At 32.7% G+C, this 10,185-nt stretch overlaps 1 protein-coding gene and 1 long non-coding RNA gene across 2 annotated transcripts; both read right to left on the bottom strand.

Annotated features, from left to right (window-relative positions):
• Positions 1-490: 490 nt before the first annotated feature.
• Positions 491-4,223, bottom strand: LOC112720726 (uncharacterized). Its single transcript, XM_025771774.2, has 5 exons — positions 3,765-4,223; positions 3,479-3,554; positions 3,310-3,380; positions 1,566-1,660; positions 491-715 (listed from the first exon to the last, which is right to left on the bottom strand). The coding sequence occupies exons 1-4, from the start codon at positions 3,990-3,992 to the stop codon at positions 1,574-1,576; spliced, it is 462 nt and encodes a 153-aa protein (XP_025627559.1). The 5' UTR covers positions 3,993-4,223; the 3' UTR covers positions 491-715; positions 1,566-1,573.
• A 2,845-nt stretch (positions 4,224-7,068) lies between these two features.
• LOC112720725 (uncharacterized) lies at positions 7,069-9,969 on the bottom strand. The gene is made up of 3 exons (XR_003162354.3): positions 9,714-9,969; positions 9,254-9,357; positions 7,069-7,488 (listed from the first exon to the last, which is right to left on the bottom strand). It is a non-coding gene; the product is annotated as an uncharacterized lncRNA (long non-coding RNA).
• Positions 9,970-10,185: the final 216 nt, after the last annotated feature.

Raw genomic sequence — 10,185 nt, 5'->3', positions numbered from 1 at the left:
CCCTACCTTAAAACCGTGACCATAGCCTTATCTATGGTCACGGTTTGTGCCGTGACCATAGCCTCTATGGTCACCCCACTTAAAACTGTGACCATAGCCCTATCTATGGCCACAGTTTTCATTGTGACCATAGCCTCTATGGTAACCCCACCTTAAAACTGTGACCATAGCCATATCTATGGTCACGTTTTTTGCCATGGCCATAGCCTCTATGGTCACCCCACCTTAAAACTGTGACCATAGCCTTATCTATGGTCACGGTTTTTGCTGTGGCCATAGCCTCTATGGTCACCCCTCCTTAAAACCATGACCATAGCTTTATCTATGGTTACGATTTTTGCTGTGGCCATAGCCTCTATGGTCACCCCTCCTTAAAACCGTGACCATAGCCTATTTTGTTTTATGAGATTTATTTTTTTTTAAAAGCATAATCACATCCCAAATTTATGATAATCACAAAATAAATCTAAAATGAGAAATTCAAGACATCTAAATCATAAAAATTATATTTTAAGCTAGATATATTTTTAGTCCAGACAACACAAATAAAAATAAAGTGTAATTTATCCATTACATTTAATACCGGGTAAAGTCTATTTACAAAAAGTACAGAACACATTAAAATATTAATATATATATATATATATATATATATATATGAGACCCATCCCATCTCATATTGCTATGGAAAATATTTTCTTCATATCATGTCCTCCTGATAGCAAAAGAAATAAACATGTTAGAATAGAGAACATTGTACATCTGAAAGCAACAGTAAAGAACATAATAACAAATAAGCAAATGCAAAAAAAATTGCACACTATTAGTTTCTGTTTACATTTCCTCCTTTTTTTATGCTATTTCCAAAAATTTTGCTAAAATAAAAGAGAACGAATTCACGAAAGAAACAAGCTTCAGATTCTGTTTCCAGAAAAAATAAATTACCCTACCTTAAAACATTCATGTGCCAAAAAAGTAGGATCATGCTACTTGGGATAATTTCATTCCATGTTATTAAAAATGGCCAGCACACTAAAAATAAGTGATAAAATAAAAGAGAATATGCAAATATTTGATGCTCAAGATGCAAATATGCAGACTTAGATGGCATAGAAGGACATTAATAAATCAACTACACCTCACAAGATCCTATAATAATGAACTTCACTTAGTGCTAGTACTAAGTATATACCGCATCAAGTAAACAAAAAGCTAAGCTTTCTTCCTATCAACAACTAATTTATCCAACAAACACAATATATAGGCAGCGTGCGTGTACGGTGAATTGAGTGTAAATTGTCTTTTATTAATAATAAGATGAAAAGGTAGATCTGTAAATTGTATAAAGCTCATAGATGATTAGAGGCAAAGTTACAGAGGAGAGACAACTACCACAACAAAGTTGAATACACGAGCATTATTTGTTATCAATGAATAGTAATATCTAAATGGAAATTCTTAGATTGTATTATAAAGTTCATAGATGGTGACTAAAGACAAAATTGTAGAAGAGAGACAACTATTACAATGAAATTAGACCTAAAATCACAAAAATGAAGTCAAACCTCTTTTATCAAGCTCCATTGCCTGTTAATTTGGTCTTCACCTTTCTCTTCCCCACTTGAAATCCACCTCCACCGTTCTTCTTGCCACCATCAACCTATAAATATTTCCCAATAGAATACCATTAATCCTTAATAGTTAACACACACCACAATAAATAGCTACACATGAGTTTAATTGCTATGCAATGACAATGTAACTAAATATTCAATATTCAATATTCTTAATTTCTTACCATCAATTTTACTATAAAATCATAAGAATATTCCCCAACTCCCAATAAAACAGAACAAGTCATGGAGAGAATTACAACTAAAGCAAAATCACTTTCATGTTTATGTCAAACCCATTCAATTATTTGCCTTCCACAGAAACAAGCCATTTATACGGCAAAGGTTCATATGCTTAAGTTAGGAGGAAAAATTATTGATAATATAGCATTTCTTAGAAACTACACTTTCTATCTTCAAAGAAAAAGACTAATAACAAATAAAAGTTGTATCTTTTATTTTTTAAGGATTTAGCTATACACCCTAATTTAAAGTTCTAATAATACTAAATTACTAATCTGAACAAATTAAATTTTTTTTATTTTCTACCATGATAACTAACTACTCCTATAAAAGAATTTCGAACGCATATGATGTACATGTGAATGTAATTATTTTAGACTAATATATATAAAGTTGATGATATGATATTAATTAAGAGCGGATATGCATTATGAGAAGTACTAACACACAAAAGTTTGGCTTCATTTATCATCAACACCACTAATTAACTTTTTGTGTTTTTCTCTGTACATATACACATGTTATTTATTTTTATATTACAAATAATCTTTTTATATTAAATATACACATGATATATATTTGTCATTTGGCATCTTTGGATTTTCTTAGTCCAATGATGATTAATCAGAAAAGAATTACTATTTTGGTGCCAAGCATTATAGATGCATCATAATAAAAAACATTCCTTAGCATGGCTAAAACTCTTTCACCAATGTCAGTATTATAGTATAACAGGAAAATTTTCCACAAACAGTTGCATAGCAAATTTCAGAAATCCAAGATAACCAAAAAAAATTAATAAAGATAGAAAGCAAGAAAAAACAAATGAATGAAATCATGATATAGCCCACATTCCACAACTAACTGGATATTGGACACTTTGGTGAGAAGTGAATGTTAAGCAAACAAAAGATAAATAGATTAACCACAGAAAATAACAAAGATATTTCCATTCAACATGCAACCCATGAGAAATCCAAGCCTTAAAATCAAAGAAAATATGATCCATGCATAAAAATGGGTGCATTTGAGTTCTGTATGATATTAATAGGCAGTGTTATTATGAAACCATAGAATGGGAATTTAAGGAAAAAGAAAACCTATAAATTGACAAGCATTATAGAATGGGAATTTAAGGAAAAAGAAAACCCGTAGATTGGCAATCATTTGCTGTAATCTAATTACTTTCCATTCAAAAGAACAACAACAGAAGACTTAAATAACATGGTTAACCAGTTAAGGGAACTATTTGTGTCGAACCCCACAATTTAAGACATAAAGCTCATCCATGAAACTTTACCCCCACTTTTAAGTTTTAACAGCTAACTCTTCACCCTTGTGTTTTTCTCTTGTTTTCAATCCTAGACATTTAGAATTATAACAAGTAAAGGAGAAAAAACATTTCCTTCAAAGAAACTAAAAATAAGTGATAAAATAAGATTTAAACAATAACCTTAACATATGTCTGACCAATAACTTGCAGCAACTCCCTTCCTGCTCGCGCCTTAATCCTCTTCTCAAGTTCTAGCCTAATCCAAAGATGCAAAATGACTTGAAATACACTTGAGAATTCCAATTTTAAAAGGCCATTGCCATTAGCAATAAGAAAGTACCATACATACCAATCATCATTGCACAAATAAAGCTACCAATCATTCTAAAATGCACTCCTCGTTCGCTATTTTTGGGAACAACAACCTGTTTAGGATTAAAAAATAGAAATGGAAATGAATATCATCATTTTTGGCCTGTCTAAGTTGCAACCAAAAAATTAATCTTATAATTTTATTAAATTTTTAATTAGAACCAAACAACATAGTATGATATATATAAAACCGGAAAAAGTAACACACATTTCACATGAACTCTATTTTTTAGAGTTCAAAATCACACAAAAAAAAGACTTACCAGGAACGGTGGCGAAGATGGAAACGAAGCACAGCAAAGAGGCAACAAAGGAGTGGCAGAGCGGTGACGAATTGGTGACCGGTGAAGGCGCGGCAACATCGTGCAACCAGTTCTGCGTAACTGGCAACTGGCAACTGATTCTGGTTCTGCGTCTGAGAAGATGGAGTGGCGACGGCGACGGTGACGGCTCACTAAGATGATTGAAGCAAGACGACGAGGGTTTTGCATGACGAATAGGCCACGGAGCAAGAATGAAAGAGGGCTTGGCTAGGGTTATCTTTTCCATTATTTTTTCCTAAGTTAAGACCTAGCTAATACAAGGGAATGGGGATTTTGGGAGGGAAGGGGGATTTTGGGAAGAGAGGGGAGGGGGTAAACGACGACGTTTTTTGTTTTGGGGGGGTTTAAACAAAATAATTTCAAAAATCATATTCTATGGTCACTCCAAAAAACCGTGACCATAGACCATTTAAGATCACCCTCTAAAATCGTGACCATAAACTCCTTTAGGTCACCCTAAAAAACCGTGTCCATAGACCCCTTTAGGTCACCCTTTCGTAAAACCGTGACCATAGACTTTTTTTGGTCACCCTTCAAAATCGTGACCATAGACCTCTTTTGGCCACGGTGAAAAACCGTAACCATATACATTTTAGGTCACCCCCAAAACTGTGACCATAGACCCCTTTAGGTCATCCTAAAAAATCATGACCATAGACCCCTTTAGGTCACTCTTTTTTTAAAAAATCGTGACCATATACCCTTTTTGGTCACCCCAAAAAACCGTGACCATAGATGACTTTTGGTCACGGTGAAAAACCGTGACCATAGACCATTTTAGGTAACCCCCAATACCGTGACCATAGACCCCTTTAGGTCACCACAAAAAACTGCGACCATAGACCCTTTAGGTCGCCCTTTTTTAAAAAACTGTGACCATAGACCATAGACCATAGATGTCTTTTAGTCACGATGAAAAACCGTGACCATAGACCATTTTAGGTAACGCCCAATACCGTGACCATGGACCCCTTTAGGTCACCACAAAAAACCGCGACCATAGACCCTTTAGGTCACCTTTTTTTAAAAAACCGTAACCATAGACCCTTTTTGGTTACCCCAAAAAACCGTGACCATAGACCCCTTTAGGTCACCCCTATAAACCGTGACCATAGCTTTTTTTGTCACGGTAAAAAACCGTGACCATAGAGGGCCGTGGCCAAAAAAACTGTGGCCATAGACCCAAAATGTTGTAGTTATGGACCCAGATTAGCTAATTGATTCATACATCCGAGTGCAAGGGAAAAAAGTAGTTCATTAAACAAGCATTTGTTGAGGTAAATTTATTATCTTTAGATGTCTCATACTGTTATTTGTGTGAATGATTCAGTGGCTATAGTTACTACCTGTTCACGATTATGACAGTGTTTCTCTCAATCTTGTATTTATGTTATTTTTTCTTCATTTGTTTTGAAATCTAATTCTTATTTGGTTTAAGCAACTCTTTCTTTTCTTTTATCTTCTTTTCTTTTCTTTTTCTTTCTTTTAACTGGCAGCTGAAATAGAAATTTTACCAAATTGGCTATGTAATCGACATTTGTATCCAAGTAACCAACTAACCATAACTCCATAAAGCTAAAATTATGATCTTCTCCTTTTATGGATGGTGAGAATTGAGAATTAATAATTACTATTATTATTGGTTATCGCCATTTGAATGATTTCTCTAACTATTCCTTTTCCTTATCCATTATTTAGATTAACGAGTGTGAAAAACGACAAAATAAACCTGTTTTTTAGCTCTGCATAGTTTGCTCAAATTGGCAAATGTGTATTATTATTATTATTATTATTATTATTATTATTATTATTATTATTATTATTTAAATAAAAATCAGTTAGCTATGTGATCCTTCATTGATGTAACAAGCATTCTCAATTTGTATTAATATTGATCGCAGGTTTTAGAGTTCCAATAATCTGGAAATAGCTGTGATCTCAAAATAAAAATGAAAATAATAATAACAAATATATAAAGTTGAATACATGTGTAATTTTTGTTAGTTAATTAGATCAGTTACTGTTCTCGACTAGTGCAAACTGAAAAGGTATAATAGCATATAAAATCAAAGTATAATAGTAAGACAATATTAATTAATTTTGAAGCTTAGAGCATAACAAGTAGTTGATAAACAAAATGTGAAAAAGTTGAGGAAAGGAAAGAGGTACAGAAGACCCAACGGCTAATGCGCACTTTTAAGGAGCCTCTGCCCCATCTGTTCATAAGAAATTACTTGTTGAGATTTGTAGCACCTGTATTTTTGTTTTTTTTTTCTTTTTTTCTATTCAGAATGAGACAATCCAAGCCACCAATATGCTTACTTTTATTTAGCAACTAGTGATATTAACCCTGTTTGTAGCCATTATCTGTTATAACTATTGGCTACGGAGTAAAAATGACAACATAATTTGATTACTATTTGCAGATTCAGATTCAAGGAGTTTCTCGGGGAGTGATTCTAAAGCAGACATTGGGCACTTGTAGCAGCCATACAGGGCTTTTGTTACATATGCTCTAACATGACCAATATGGGTGAGCTAATGAAGGCATTTGCTTGATTAGGCATGCCTTGAGCAAACATTTTGACAAATTGACAAGGTATGTTCAGTTTAATTTCATGTCTGTGTATATTCTTTCATTGCCAAGGCTTAAGCTTTTGTTGGTCTAAATCGGTGGTTGCCTTTTCTGTTGCAGGTGCTGTGAACATTGCTTTATTGGTGTAGTTTGGGAGTAGCTATTTGATTGGGTGCTAAGTCCCTTTTCTTGATGTTTTGTAGTGTGTAACAGTTGTAAAAATGAGTATAGAAAATTTTTAGGCCAAAAAGGGTAATAAAATGCGGTGAAAATCCTAGCAACAATGCATTAGAGATTAGGAATAAGATGGTGTTCTCTTTTTTAACTTATCTTGTACACATTACATCAGTAAATAGAATTATCCTCTTCCAAGGAGGTCTTTTCACGAATTTATATTTAAACTGTTGGAAAGTATCACCAATTTTAACCAAGGGATGTGTAGTAAAGGAAAGGCAAATAAAAGATTTTCTTTTATCTTGTTGCTATAAATTATATAGACTGGCATTTATACACTAATTTATCCTCCCTCTATATATCACAATTCTATATTACTAATTTCTTTTATTTTGTCAATTAATATAAGTTATTAGTGCCTATATATTATTGTAACTAATTATTGATGGGTATGATAGATACAATATAACTTAATCTAAAGAATGAGCAATAGCAAAGTTCAAATATATCCTGAATTTATAAGATATAATTGATCTATTTAAATTATATAATACAATATAACATAATACAAATAATCATTTAAAGCTATAAAGTACAACATCAATCATAAAATAAAGTCACACAATTATTACACCAAGATATTACTCCAATTTTTGAGAACCAATTGCACCTTCTCCTGCTACTTCAATGCCTAGAGCATTTCGACCACTTCCAGTTTTAGGCAACCAACATAGTAAAAGTCATGATGTGTCAGTCAGTTTCAAGTTCATAAAGCAATTATGAATAAACTTATTTTTCAAGACCATTTTATTTGAAATACTCTAGAGCTTTATATTTAGAATACAATTATCTGTTGTTGGTTCAATAATAACTCTTGCTTTCATCTTGCACTTGTAAAGATGCAAAACTTCTTTCCTGCAAACAAAAGAACAAACAAATTTAAGAACTTGTACAAATTTATGCTGTATTAACCAGTTGCCACAAATTTGGAATGGTTGGCCTTCAACATCTAACCAAATATAACCTTGTTCATGCATATTAGTTTTATGCTGCAATGCATAAGTCTTGATTATCTAGCTGTCGAATCTTATTAGTCTATCATATGAACGTGGTTATTTGCACAATCTATAGAGTTTTGGTTTCATTGTCCAAAAGACTTGTTTTTTCTTGAGGTTCAATTCATGCTTGTCATTTGTTTGAAAAAGGTGATCAGGTTAATACCTAGAATTTTGAGGATTATTAAAGTATGATGTTTGTGAATATTAATGTCGGAACTGTTAGGCTAAATCATGTCATCTTGTAGCCGTTAACAAACCTTGCAATGCACCTTGCTTGAGTAAATTGTTTTGAGAATGTATTAAATATTCTCTAATATAGAATCTAGTCCTCAAATAGACACAATCTAACATACTTTTGTAAATTGAGCATAACTTTGTAGATTCTTACTCTTTTAATATGGTTTCAATGCTATGGTAAACCCACTTAACCTGATGTTTTGGTGCAGAGGAGTGTTTTTGTTTGCAGGAAAGAAAAAGTTTATTTATCTTATGAATGCCAATGCAGTAAAGTAATATTTAGCTCATTCATCAGATAAATGGATTCAAAATGAGAAAGCACTAATGGATAAATAAATTTTGTTATATAATTCAGATTATGAAACTATTCTTATTACACCGGTGAATCACTTTTTATTTTTCTTCAATACTTTAAAACAAAAAAATCCTAAAATTCACAGCATATCATAAATTAAGCACAAAAAGAAAATAATGTTGGAATGAATCAAAGGTTATCTCTAACATCAATGCTGAGGCAATGATCACTCTATGAAATCTTCTAATGCTTCAGAACAAATTTGACAAAAGATAATGGTACCAAAGAAGTAAAAAATGTATTCAATAACATTTGGTCTCCTTCACAATCTGTTTGGCATGTATAAACAGAAGAAAAATGTCTCTGACAAATAACTCAAGTAAGACAACACAATCAGATGAAATGGAGAACAACCCCACCAAAAAAAAATCAATTAACCAAGTTTTTGAAAATATAGAACACATTTATATCTAAAAAAACAATTATTTCAATTTGTAGATAATGAATGTTAAAAGCCATTGATGCAATGCTCATAGAATCACAACGAATCAAACTATTTTAACACATATAAGCTAACAAGACATGGTTTTCTCAAAGAGGATAACTCCACTGATATAGTGAGTAGAATAATGTAATGTAATTAAAAGACCGACCACTTTCACATTCACCAACACTCTTCCTCTTCTCAAGCAAAGCAAATAAATATAATATAATATAATATAAATACTTAAAATTATACATATGATACGGTTTTGTTATATTTGATACAAATTTTTGATTCAATCAAAAAAAAGAAAGGAAAAATTGCACTTCTTATTCAAATTATGTTGGTTTGGTTAAATCAAAGGGACAAGTCTTTTTTTTTCCTGAAAAAGTTTTCCAAGTCAAGTCAGATCTGAAATCTTCACACAATCAGACACCAATTAATAATCACAAATTTGTAAAAAAAATTCATTGTGCTTGTTGCCAATTGCAATGCTCAGTTAAGGTAATGCATTTTCTTTTTCCACCCTTAATCTCCATTTCAGAAAAATTGTCATAGAAAAAACAATAAAAAAAGTAAAATGAAACTTAAGTAGTTCGCACGAACAGAGACGAAGCACAACAAGGCAGAGGGACCGGAAAGTGTGGTGTGGCGGCAGTAGAAGGAATAGTGGCGGTGCTGATTGCAGGCAGCGAAAGTGACAGTGGTAGCTGCAGAGATGGGTCAAGAACATGAACATTAGTGGAAAAGCCCTAGCAGAGACTTCTCTTTCATCTTTGAAATTATGATTAAAATGAAACTTGAGTAGTTCGCAGGGGCAGAGACAAAGCACTACAACGCAGAGATGAAATAGTGTAATCAAGTAAATCAAATCAATGCATTAAACCAGAAAGTTAACATTCAGAAATTTAAACTATATACGTCAAAATTTTATGCTAATAGATTCAATATTGTGATTCCTAGTGCTTCCTAAGTATTAAAATTATCAATTCTACTAAGATGAGAAACCCATTAAGAGAAGGAAAGACTTAAAAGTGGTGAGAGAGGCATAAATCAATGGTCTCACCCGTACTAAGAGAATCAGTCAGGTATCTATTTCACTCAGAAGTGTGTTGAGGCAGCGGCGACAGTGTGTTGCGTGGCGGCGATGAAAGTAGGTTGTGGCATCGTCTGAGGCATGTTGTGGCAGCGAGAATAAGCGAACGAGAAATACAGCAGAGGGAGAGGATGAGAGAATGGCAGTGATTGAAAGAGGGACAAAAACCCTAGCAGACCAAATGCTTCTTTTCTTTCAATCTGAAATTAAAAGGAAAAAGAAAAAAGTGTAAAAAACAAAAATTAGAGGGATCACTATCAAATTATTAATTTTTTTCAAAAGTAAAAAATAGGGTATATTTTGTAATTATTTTGATGATGGTTAATCATACTCCTACATAAAAGTGGGAGTAAGGAATCCATGGCCAAAAAATTATTGCTACAATGACCTACAAATTATGAGTCTAAAAGTGTGCAGACCCAATAATGACGTCAACACCTAA

This window comes from Arachis hypogaea, chromosome 11 (genome assembly GCF_003086295.3).
Source record: "Arachis hypogaea cultivar Tifrunner chromosome 11, arahy.Tifrunner.gnm2.J5K5, whole genome shotgun sequence".
In the NCBI taxonomy this organism is placed as follows: domain Eukaryota; kingdom Viridiplantae; phylum Streptophyta; class Magnoliopsida; order Fabales; family Fabaceae; genus Arachis; species Arachis hypogaea.
This window is presented reverse-complemented; position numbering and strand designations above follow the sequence as displayed.